The sequence below is a fragment of the Chenopodium album genome, chromosome 12, assembly GCF_948465745.1.
Source record: "Chenopodium album chromosome 12, dcCheAlbu1.1, whole genome shotgun sequence".
Classification (NCBI taxonomy): domain Eukaryota; kingdom Viridiplantae; phylum Streptophyta; class Magnoliopsida; order Caryophyllales; family Amaranthaceae; genus Chenopodium; species Chenopodium album.
Genome location: NC_137845.1, coordinates 751,995 through 765,531, shown reverse-complemented (window position 1 = coordinate 765,531; position 13,537 = coordinate 751,995). Strand labels below are relative to the sequence as shown.

Genomic DNA, 13,537 nt, shown 5'->3' with positions numbered 1-13,537 from the left:
GCCAAATAGTGAGATGGAGGGTATTTTAGTCTTTTCGTCATTTGGTTGTTGTTGTTTGGAAATTGTGTGAAAATAAAGGCATTAATTAAAAATAGATGATTGTATTTGGACTTCAAGCTCTAAAGTTGGGGGACAGGCCTGGTGGTCCATATTTGTAGTGGAAAAATGGACAAGTTGTTTTTGGATTTAGCGGCCCATGAGATTTTGGTAAGTTAGGGTAAGGGAGATATGAGGATGAGGAACCTTCAATGAGAGGATTTTAATCCAAACTATTTTTGTGAAGAGAATTTTTTTTTTTTTTTTTTTTTTTTTTTTTTGGAAAGAAAAGAGAATTATCTATGAAAGTGAATTCTTCGTTTCACCTGATTTTTAATTATTTATATTAATCTAAACTTATTTACGTGGAAATTGAAATACAATATACCTTATGTTGATGTCGATGATGATATATTTGGAGATTCTTCAAGCTCTGGTAAAACAAAACATTAACTCATAGTGTGTCTCCTATAGCCTAGCAGTTAGGATGTAAGATAAAAATACTATTGAGCCGCACACCTACACGTACTAATACAAACAAGTATTTCTTTTAAACTTCTTTTACAAAAAAAATCTGTGGGTTCAATGAATTCACTTGAACTCCCCTTGTATCCACCACTAGTCTCTGCCCAAAGGCCCAAATCATGATGGTTTATTTCTTAGACTCTTAGTTTTTCAAATTATGGCCAACATGAGACAATGCTCACTTTTGAAACCCTCTTGTTTTCCATAAATGAGTTATCTTGAATTGGAGAAATAACACATATTTTATAAAGCTACTCCCATCACCAATTAGTTTTTAGTATGGTAGAACTCTCATTTTGTTCATGGGTTGCTTAAGCCCTTTTCATATTATTTTATATGAACGTTACACTCTTTAAATATAGATTTCTTTATTTTATTTTTTTCATCACATCATCTACCATTGTAGCAACAAATTCAAATATTTCAATTTTTATTTCTAATAAACTTACATCGTTTTTACTGATTTGCTATCATACTTTAATTTGTTCTTTAAAACTAAAACTAACTAAAACTTATCTTTACTAAATTTAACTTCTTGTTTCTAGATATTACTTGTTCTTACCAAATTAAAAGTATTTAAATTGTATATTAATATGTAAAAGCGAGAATAACAAGACCTTTTAATGGAAACTTACTTAGGACTTAGGAGACATTTGGTCGCAAACTGGTATGAAGTTGAAATAAAAAAATGAAGCCGTAGTGGTATGAGTTTGGAACTTAATTAATTCTTAATCTCATATATTTGGTATGATTATGGAATGATTTTTTTTTTCAATTATTTAATGTCTAAAGTATGGGAATGAGTTAAACCCACCTTCCGCCTATCAAACATAAAGAATGGGCTTAATAAACTATTCTAAACTCATACCTTATGCCTAAATTATCTATGATTTACATAAAGTGAGTTTCATTATGACGTTATTCACACATATATTCAATACTATTACCACCGTTTATTGACATTAACACTTATCGTACGACTCATAATTATTACATATTTTTCTTTTTAGCTTCAATGATATATATAGTGCCCAACAAATGTATCAATCTCATTGGATAATCAACTAATCTCAGCTCAATATCTTCGTATCATCTTTGATTTATTCAACCTACCAAATCCAAGAAGTGAGAAAGTAAATCATTTATAGTTCAACCGTAAATGAGCAGTTAGGAAACAATTAAGGGGTTTAATCATGAAAGCATAGACTTATATTAATAACATGACTTCCACTAGCACTAGTTATATTATCCCTTTCATTACTCTTTGGAAAGGTAGATACTAACATACTACCAATTCAAACATTTAATAGCTTAGTTTGTCAAAAAGATCATACTATTATATAAACTACCATACAAACTAGTCCTTTATTCTTTCATTCCCCTTGATAATTTCTACTTATATATTATTATTATTAAATATGGTCTTTCTACCATGCGTAGACTCGTCATTTCGTCAAGAGAGTCATCCTTAAACATTTGGGTGGGTATATTACCACTTAAGTCATAAAAAGGACTCGGAATGAGAAATTTTAAACCCCTCATTCTAGAGTCTTAGTAAGGTCGTTTGTGAGGCATGTCAATGCTGACATTATAAACGTGTGACTTCGTACCAAGACGGCTATTCCAATTAGGTGCAAACTCGTAAAATTTCGAGGTGGGTATGTATAGCTTGGTATTTAATGTATAACATGCATGTATAAGCGTACCAAGTAGTAAAAGGTTCAATTAATACGTACACCTGCATTTATATCTTTGAGATCAGAAAATGCGTTATGTCACTTATGTGTAAAAGAAAAATAAAAATACGGACTATTAGTTTTGGATACAATACAACCTGACTCATAAAAGAAATTTCCACTTACAAGGGTCTCTGAGCCGTCTGAGGGAGGAATTTTTTTTACTATGCTTAGCAATTTCATCATGAATTGAAGCTAGGATGTAGCATAACTAAAAAAAAATTAATTTACGTAAATTTAGCCTAAGAATATGACGACTGTAAAATGAATAATTGAAAGTAGAAAAAAAGATACTGTATTAGTTTAAAAGTGGCATAAAAAGAGTGCATTTATATTAAACTTTATACAATAATTGGGCGCAACTTTAAGGTAGGTTGCCTTGTTTACTTTAGGATTTTAGGGTTCTCCTATGATATCTAGCATGTATGATGGAAGTATAGCTTTAACGTTGGAGTTAGGTAACTTGTCAATCATACATAAAAGGTGAAAAAAAAAAAGGATACTTATTACTAGGCCATATGTGAATATGTGATGCACTACGCACTCATTAATCACACAAAACTAGCCTGGTATTTACTGATCTGAGTAATTAACAAGTACTTAGATCATTCGGTATAAGCGTATAACTGCTTAACTTGGGGTTTAGGAATTTTAAGCAGTAAGTGCACGGTGCACCCTAAAAACGTAGGTATCAACATTCATTGAGAGTGTTTTTCTTTTAATTAAAGTAGGAAAATTCTAATAAATCTATCTGTCTCATATTCAAATTAGTCAAAGTTTAGTTAACTCTAATTAACAGACAAAAGTATTCGATAAAACATAGATTTGACCCTTTAGTTTCTTATATAAAACATGAATTATACTCCCAAATTGATTGGAAATAACCGAGTAATTTCTTGTTTTTAGACAAGAGGATTTCAGGTAATGCTACTTTTGTTACAAGAATCACTACTGATTACTAAATAAATAAGTAAATAAGGACAGTTTTGCAATAACTACAATAAAATTGCGGCCACTATAATTGAGTGAATCTCAACTCTTCAATTAACAAGACCTATCATATCCATTCATTTAGTTGACTTTTAAGATATGAAAAAAAAAAAAAAAAAAACCCATATAAAATCACTAATTTCTCCACTCTAATTTGGAAATATCTGTTTAAGAAGGAGTTCTGCCGAATTTTTTTATGAATTAGCTCATCTATATTTGATGTTTTTTTAATTTATTTATCTTAAGATGGTTGCTTAATTCAAAAAAAAAAAAAGTAAAAAATCTTTCATGCCCTGCTTTCAGTATCTTTCATTCAATTCTCTGGTTTTGGTTTTGATTTTATTTGCCAGGATGATCTAATATACTCCACGCTAATCCCATGTCAGACATTAAATATCATATACAAACAAATTTGTGATGGTCTGATGAACATTTCGTATTTTTTATCAATTGATCTTAGGAATTGCAGGTAACATCCTTATTTTTATAAAAATCAACAGGAAAAAATAGAAAACCGTTTTGTGATCTATAAGTAGAAAACAATATTTTTTTTTTTTTTTTTTTTTTAAGTTGGATTGATGGACAAAATTGATCCATAAAAATAAAAGGTCAAAATTAAAACTAATACAATGGCTACAATTTTATTATACCCATTGAAAAGTCTTCCAATAAACTTATAAAATAAAATACAATATGAAAATTTGAAAAAATAAGATTAGTAAAAGAGAGTAATAACAAAGTGGGGTGAACGGGTGGTGCGATGGTGGGGGCTTTTGGTTGGAGGAGAATCAAAAATAGTTATCATAAAAATGCAATTTTACAAAAGGAAATTCCAAAATGTTAAAGGGAAAAAGGAGGCAAATAAAAAAAAAAAAAAAAAAAGTTGAAAATTTATTTTATACCCTGAAAATCCGCCAAATTGATATCCTGTCGGTAATTTCTTCATTGCTCCTTTTCTGATAAACACCGTAAAGATTCACAAGGCTTGATATAGTCGATTCGTTTTGTAAGCCTTTAGGTATTTTACATTTTGTACATGATTTAATAATGGAGTTTCACTTTTATTTTATTCTTGTTCTCATGAATATTTTCGCAATCTTGCTCGTGATAAAGACTACTTAAAGGATAAGGATTGAAGTATTTTTATGGTCTCAAAGACGACTAAGTTCAAAGTTTCAGAGCGTTATATAAAATTCTTGATCAAGTATGTCGAAGTTATTTCCTTAAGGCTCTCTACACGCACGTTAAACTATATACAACATACTTGATCGAGTAGACATTAATTATTCCCAACTTTTTTTTTATTTAATCGTAATGTTACAAGTAACAAGTACTTGATCAAGTATATTGTATATATATAGTTTGACAAGTAACATTGCCAACCTGTCTCAAAAAAAAAAAAAAAAAAAAAAAAAAAAAAAAAAGTAACATTGCCAAACTTTTATTTATAACAAAGGAAAATTAAAAGGAAATTTTACATTAAACCACCTTTTATAACACTTTTATTGCAAGAAACCACCTTATAAAATTTTTTTCGCAAATACACACCTTAATTGTAAAATTTTTTGCAATTACACACCTTTCCCCGGAAAAAGGCCTTTGACTTGGTTTTCAAGGGTTGACCCGACCACGTGCGTGTCACGTGTCCCCCTAAAACCACTATTCCTCACTTTCCCTTTCTCTCTCCTCTAATTTTACCCAAAATTTCCCTCCAAGACAATTTACCCCCTTTTTTCCCTCTCTTTCTCTCTCCTTCTGTACTGTGCTTCCCCCCCCCCTCAAATTAAAGTCGATTTCTTCCTCCTTTCCTCATTAATTTTTTGCTGCTCTGCCATGGCTGCCATGAATTGAATGTTGGTTCGAGTTAAATTGCTGGGCAGGTGAAAGTAAGTTCTCATTTTCTCTCTCCTTCCTTTTTTTTCAATTGGTTTTTGTACTCTCTGCTAATTGGATGTCATCGCTTTCTGCCATGGGTAAAAAAAGGATCTCTGCTGCGTCGTCATCATCAAGAAGGAACACTTCTGGCCTTTGAAATCCATGCTGCAAAGAAATCGAAAAAAAACCCCCAATTATTAACCCTAATTTTCGGATTCGATCGAAGTAAACCCTAATTTCAGCAAATGCAAGCAACTAGAAGCAATTTAGACATACTTACCTGGGACAATTGAAGTTCCTTGGAGAATTCGCTGAGAAATTTGAGCAACAATGTCTTCAATTTTGAGCAATGTCGAAGAACAGGGTCGGGGTAATAAGAGGAGAGAGAAACAGTTAGAAAGAGAGAGAGATTAGATTGAAATAAGGAGGGCAAGTGAGGATTAGTGGTTTTAGGGGGACACGTGACACGCACGTGGTCGGGTCAATCCCTGAAAACCAAGTCAAAGGCCTTTTTCCGGGGAAAGGTGTGTAATTGCAAAAAATTTTACAATTAAGGTGTGTATTTGCGAAGAATTTTTTATGAGGTGGTTTCTTGCAATAAAAGTGTTATAAAAGGTGGTTTAATGTAAAATTTCAAAATTAAAAACTAATAATTCCACCTTTGCCTTTTCTGTTCAAAATAATCCCACTTTTTTCAAATTCCCAAAATAATCCCACCTTTAACCCTTATCTTCTTGAAACAGGCCTTTTACCAGTTTGTGAAATTGATAACTTATTTTAAAAGGTGACTTGTCACGTGTCACCTTCTGATTAGTACAATTTTAATTTTTTCAATAAAAAAAAATAATAATAATCTTCCCTTCCCAACTCCTCACCACCGCATCAAACACCACCTCACCACCCCTTCCCTTTCCCCACCTTCCTTTCCCAGTTTCCTCGCGATTGGAACCTTAATCCCGACCTCCCTACCCACCGCAACCCTCTTCAGCTCCTTCCTCGTCGTCGACTCCTCCACCATCAAGGTTTCTGGATTTGAATTTCATTCTGGTGTTGGGTTTAATTTAGGGGTTGGTCCTGCTCGATGGGGTGGGGTTTCGTGGGTGGTCGGGTTTGGGTTTAAAATAAGCCAATTTCGGGTTGAATGGAGATCGGGTTTCATGGGTAAGATCGGGTTTCAGGGCGGCGGTATTTCGGGGTGGCCGGTGTTAAGGGGTTTTAGGGCGATAGTATTTCATAGGTGAGATCGGGTTTCAGGGCGGCGACGGTATTTCGAGGTGGCTGGGGTGGTTAGTGTTAGGGGGTTTTGTGGGTGGATGGGGGTGGTCTGGCCGTCGGGTTTAGGGGTGCTGGCCGCTGGGATCGTGGTTAGTTGTGGTGGGGTGGTTGAGGCTAGGAGAGAGAAAGAAGGTGGTGGGGTTAGGTGGTGATGTGGTGGTGCTTATGGAAGAGTGGTGGTGGTTATGGTGGGTAGCTAAGGTGTGAGATGAGAGATTGGAAAAAAAAGGTAAAAATAAAAATAATAATAAAAATAATAACGCTAAGACTTATCGCTGTGTGTTGTCCTATCGGTTGGGTGTTCTTTTATTCTCTGTCTCGACGTCGTGCTCTGCTTGTTCGAGGGTTTTTGCTGGGGATATTTTCGGTGATCACGCGGTGTCTTGTGCTGGTATTGTGGGTATTAAACATCGGCATAATGTCGTTCGGGATACCCTTGTTGATGTTTGCTATCGTTCTGGAATTTCGGCGAGAAAGGAGGTTGACATTGGGTTGGCTGGAGGGAACGACGAGGCCCTCAGACCTGCGGATGTGTTACTTTATTCATGGGATCGTGGTCGCGATGTCTGTGTTGATTTGACAGGGTCTTCTCCTTTGACACAGTCGGGGCTATCTGACTTTATTCCTGGGCGCGTTGTGGCTGATGCTGCTCATCGGAAGCGGGTTAAGTATGAAGCTCGATGTCAGGTGATTAGATATGGTTTCATTCCCTTTTCCTTTTCTTCGCTTGGGGAATTAGAGAAGGAGGTTGTTGCGTTACTGAAGCGGATTCAGAGGTTCTCGTCGACGCAAGACATTGGGGCTCGTGCTGCAGCTCATATCTTCACTAGGGTAGGATTTGCTATAGCTAGAGGAGTGGGGGCCCAGATTGTATCTCGGCTTCCCACTAATTTATTGTAGGTTGTATGATTTTGTTTTTGAGATAATAATAATAATAATAATAATAATAATAATAATAATAATAATAATAATAATAATAATAATAATAATCTGTTAAACAATTTGTAGGTTAAAAGGCTCATTTTGAGTAGATGAGGGTCAAAGGTGGAATTATTCTGGGAACTCGAAAATGTGAGATTGTTTTGAGCAGAAAAGGCAAAGGTGGGATTATTAGTTTCCAATTTTTCTATAATAAAAGCTTTGTGATGTCGATTGTTGAGTAGTCATTAGTTATTCCCAATTTTTTATTTAATCGTAATGTTACAAGTCATTTGACATAGACAAAAACTTGTATTGAGAACGAAATTAACAAGGAATGGAAATGGTGTATACAATTACATTAATACAAAACATGCATCTATCTTGAGTATTGAGTGATAGCTAACATCAATGCAATACTAAGATATTTTGTATTTTGCTCCTTTCTATTTCTGTCATCCAATTTCCAACCTTTGTCGATTTATTTTTGTTGTTGTCATCAGATAGTATACTGTATACCCTTGTACTCATATCAAACCTTAATCATCATAAACAATCATTCATGTTTAGGTATGCTGAGACAAACCTTAATGGCCACTTTTAGTACAAGGTTATGAGTCTAAATATAATAATGATCAGTTTTTTTTTGCATGTAATATTTTTACGGCGGAATCCTACTATAAACAATAATGGCCTAGATTTAAGAAATCAATTGTTTTAATTTGAAACACAATCTGAATTTGATGGTATTAAATTACTTTATAAAATTTGAATGTTGGTTTGAGGTAAATTAAAATTATAGTATTACCCCTATATTAAATCTTTACATGAACCATGCAACAGTGTAATACAAATTATATTAGAACGTATGTCCTACATATTTATTAATGTGACAATTAAATTTATTGTTAGGTAAGGTCTCAAGGAGTACGTATATTATTTATACCGACCTACTGTTTCAATAGATAAGAGTCATGATACATCTATTAGAAGATCATTAAAGATAACTTACTAATCCTGGGGAAAAAAAAAAAAGTACCTTACGAAACAGAGCAAGTCCTACGTAGTGTTCAGTTGAGAACTATGGAGTATATGCAATTATGCATGAAATAAAATGATACAGTAATGTACTTACGGTTGTACTGTTACTGAATATATATATAATGCATAACCTATAAATGTGTTCATATTATATGAATAATTTGTATATAATATGCTTTTATATTTAATCATACATGGAATGTGGTTCATGTGAAAATGTACCAGAATTTCCAAAACAAATTAAAATTTTCCCCAACAAACATTTGCATAACGACATTTAAGTTAAATTATTCTGGTCATATAATTAAGGTCTTTAAGGATAAGTTAATTAGAAGACTAATTTGTCATTTAATGCTTCTTAATCAAGCTGCTATTATTGAATGTATGGATTAGAATCCATAACTTCTAGGTGCACCTCTTCCTTTCTCTGATATGGAGAATCCAGATCTTCATCATGCAATTTTATAATACAAACTAGTGAAATTTAATATTGTTCGCACGCTGATATATTTGCCTTTTTTAATTATTTAAATTTTGGAATAATAAATTAAGTATTTTGAGGTTGCTACTACATCCTTTCAGGTATTGACTAGACCACCTTTGTTTCCTATTTTGTCTACAATAATTTCAAAATACGTAGTATTAATTTTATAAGTTTGTCCACTAACTGCCAAATACCATTATAATTTTAGATACTACACATGCACCCCTTTTTTTTAAGGCTAAAATCCAATAAACCATCTCTATAGAAATCAAGTCATCAACTACTCCGTTCAATTTAATTGTCAAGTCCAAATCAAATTACTCTATCAACCTGATTATTGTATAAGTATTATTTTTGGATCATCAATCTAACTCATGAGATAAAGCATAAAGACATTCTTAATGTGTATACATATTGTATATGTATGGATATTGGCCAACAACAAAAAAATAAAATAAAAAAGATCTTGCGTAGCAAAAGGTCAGCTTGTTCTAGGATTCTCTTTATCAAGCCAAAGCTTTGATTTTGCATGTCATTATCCTTAACCCCACCACTAATATCCCTCTCTTCAAGGTAGAAAAAAAGAGAGGAAAACTCCAAAGAATAAAAGAGATTAACAAAAATAAACATAAAATTAGAAAAGAAAAAAACTTCCCATTGACATTAATAATTAGTGACATCTATCAATTAAAAAAAAAAAGCCCTTTTCCCACATAAAAAGTTGAATTTATACCTCCCCATATATACCTAACTAAGTGTGGAGATCTAAGATACAAACTAATAATTAAGGAGCTTATGCTTCTACCATGTAAAACACATGGATTTGTGCTTTCAATCTCCTCCAAACTTCATTGAATGGCTTAAGCCTTCACCAACAACTATCTCATCTTTCTCTTCTTCTTCCACAATTCAACAACAAAAATCTCATAATAATAACAAGCTCATGACTAACCCCATGATGTTGATGATGAAATTGCCTTTGTTCTACAAACAACACCAAGTTGAAGAAGATGAAGGCGATATCGATCTCGATCGAGACATCACTTTGCCCCTCTTGAGTAGGCTTAGTGAGGCAAAGGCCATGAAGGAAGAAGAGGGTGGTCATTATTATGATGAGGAGGAGAAGGTTACAGTTGCCTTGCACATTGGGTTGCCTAATAGTAGTAATAATAATTATAATAATAGTAGTAGTATTTTTACTACAAATAATAATCATAATGATCATGAAGAATTGTCTAATGATGATGATTATGAAGTGGTTGAGGGTAAGAGTTTGAAATTAGAGGAAGAACAAAAAGAAGATGATCAAAGTATGATGATGATGATTAATGATGATCATAAAGAGAAAATTAGCATGAATAATGATCATGATTATTCATCATCATTTAACACTGAGAGTAGGTTTTGGATCCCTACCCCAGCTCAAATCTTGATCGGACCCATGCAATTTTCTTGCTCCATTTGTAACAAGACTTTCAACCGCTACAATAACATGCAGGTTTGTTTATCAAGATTTTCATTCATATGATTGATTATATATGTCCTTTTATTTATTTATTTATTATTATTTTTTTTAATGATATACTAAGTTCGCCAGTTTTTAGGGTTACATATAACTAATCAAAGGAGCTATATTTGAATATAAAATGTTAAGTATATATAATATAAATCATACCCATCATGTATACTTTTTTGTGCAATCCTAAATTAATATCAGTTTCAAAATAGTATTTGATGTCTATATGAGTATATACATCTCAACTTTAAGGGTTGATTCAATGTGTCGTGACTTTTGTTGACTTTTGTTGGAAAAAAAAATAAAAAAAATATGTATATATTTTTTTTTATCAACAATTAGATTCTTTATTTTTCGCATAACAATTTATACACTTACTCTGTATAATTATTATGAAGGTTGTGAATATGTTAATTGATAATTAACAAGTTGGAATATAAACATAGTTTTCATAATAGTACTGGTTTGGAATACATCAAAGCCTAAAACAATAAAAGTGAAATTCATAATAACTATGAACCATTTTCTTTTTTGGTGATCTGAGAACAATACATTTTTTCTAATTGTACGTGGTGCAACTTAATTTGTGTCATATTTGAATTTAAATATGGCTTAAAAGAGATGAGACAAAAAATTGAAGAAAACTAAGTAGCTTTCCACACATTAGTTAGGTTTTGTGTTCTCATCATGCGTTGAAATTATGTTAATCAAATTGCTTTTCTTTAGATGATATTGGCATTAGGTATAATTATAAGATTAAAGTCTTCTTATTTGGTGCATAATTTGATTATTTTTTTATATATATTTATTTTTTTTTTTAAAAAAATAGCATATCTGATAGATAATCATCCACATAAAAAGAACAGTGAGCCACAAAATAAAGTGATGTATAATAATTACAAAACACTGCACATATCTTCGAAATATGAAAATGATGTAAGCTGAAATTATTAACATCAAGTGACTTAACAAGATAGTAGAGTAAGAATAAATCTCTAGGTACTACTTATATATGTCAACAAGTTCACACTCAACTCTCTAGTATGTATATATAGTTACTTTCAAATTTGCTTCTTTTTATTTGTGAGACATAAAAAATTCATGAACTTGCATTATACTTGTTTACTTAAATATTTTGATAAACATTATTACATTGCTGAAATGTTACTCTATAAGACTAGCTAATTCTTTCTTCATTATTATGTATATTAGTACTTGGTCTAATGATAAAATCAATATCCATGGGTTGTATTGACCTGTAACTCTATAAGAGGTTCAATTCAGGTTCGATAGGATCCATGTTCCTTAGCTAGGAATAAAAAGCAATAAAATATATTACTTCATATCATTAAATCCATTGCTTAAATTTACATTATTAACCGATGAATAATTATCCATCCTCGTGATTAATACATACGACTATATATACGAGTATATTTATCATTATATGTCTATAATTTTTAAGTACCTTTAAACAATTAAATTTAAAAATTTTGATTTTATAAATAAGATTTTATCTAAGAAATAATGTTTGTCCATCTCTTTTTGTGGTTGCTATAGATGCATATGTGGGGACATGGTTCCGAGTATAGAAAGGGACCAGAATCACTAAGAGGAACACAACCAGCAGCAATGCTAAGGCTACCATGCTACTGTTGTTCGCAAGGGTGCAAGAACAACATCAACCACCCAAGAGCAAAACCCTTGAAGGATTTTAGGACTCTCCAAACTCACTTCAAGAGAAAACATGGCATCAAAGGTTTCATGTGTAGGAAATGTAGCAAAGCATTCGCGGTTAAAGGTGATTGGAGAACTCATGAGAAGAATTGTGGCAAACTTTGGTATTGTACTTGTGGCTCCGATTTCAAGCACAAGAGATCCCTCAAAGACCATATAAGGTCTTTTGGTAAGGGACATTCCCCTCATCTATCCCTTGAAGGTTTCGAGGAAGAGAAAGAATGCATCACTACTGGCTCCTCTGAAGACGAGGAGCTAGCTAGTTACTAGTGCGCGCATATATACTAACCAAAAATTAATGTTTCATCGAGAAGGCTTCATTTTTTTAGGCTTATGATGTCGGGTTTTTAAGCTTATCAAAGCTTGTGCTCTACAACAAAAAATTTCTCTTGAATGAGGAGAGGTTTGTTTTGGAGCACATGCTAGATGGATAAGCAAGATAGTATTACATTTACTTGCATTATTGTTAGAAGTTTATTAATGGTTTTCAAAGCTTGTTGCGTTTAAAATAAAGTTAGGGATCAATACAAAGTGATGAAGCTGAAGAATTTTCTCCTAACTTAGGATAAAAGATGAGTGAAATTAGGTCATGATGCCTAATTTTGCTATAATTTTCCTCCAATGGAGAAAATTTATCAGCTTCATCATTACTTTGTATTAATCCTAGATAGCGCGAACAAAAATTGATGTAACATTATAGTTTGTATCTTGTATCTTTCAATGAACAATTTTAGTTTCTTGAAAATTTTCATGAAATTTTTAATTGCAATTTCTACATACTCCCATATAGTAGTTTATTCAAAACATTGAATGCTCACTACTGTATTAACTGAAACCCTAGCTTTTGTATCTTACATTAAAATCCGTGATTGGTTAGATTTATCCGTATACTAGCTTAGTGTCCGATGCACGGTTTATAAATCAACTTATTATTTTTTTGAAAAAAACATTATTAATCCCGTAGGAAAAAAAAAACATAATTTTCAATTTAGTAATAAAGGGCTCTGTTTTACTAACAAATTAATTATGTCTTTGGTATTTGATTTATTTTATTCCCTTTTATTTTTTTATAATGTTAAAATTTTCATTGAAAAATAAATGAATTATACACCACATAATTATATAAGAGAAGTAAATCATTTCCTATCTCCCGTAGATAAAAACTAAAATTTTATTACCATACCATTCACTTCATTAGCTATATAATCGAATATTTGCTTTACCCATCGTATTCGCCAAATCTTTATACACAATAATAACCTTATATATATGACTCACAACTATATACATTTTTTTAAGCAAAATATTGTGCCAAAAACAATTACATAATATCCATACAACCAAGCAACAATTGATAGAATATACAACACAAATATATAGATATATACGGATATTGGTTAATTT

The 13,537-nt window shown here is 32.0% G+C and overlaps 1 protein-coding gene across 1 annotated transcript; it reads left to right on the top strand.

The window, feature by feature from the left end:
• Positions 1-9,649: 9,649 nt before the first annotated feature.
• On the top strand, positions 9,650-12,916 carry LOC145571473 (uncharacterized). The gene is made up of 2 exons (XM_081630510.1): positions 9,650-10,378; positions 11,957-12,916. Exons 1-2 carry the CDS (start codon positions 9,698-9,700, stop codon positions 12,401-12,403), a joined length of 1,128 nt encoding a protein of 375 aa, XP_081486636.1. The 5' UTR covers positions 9,650-9,697; the 3' UTR covers positions 12,404-12,916.
• The last annotated feature ends 621 nt before the right edge of the window (positions 12,917-13,537 follow it).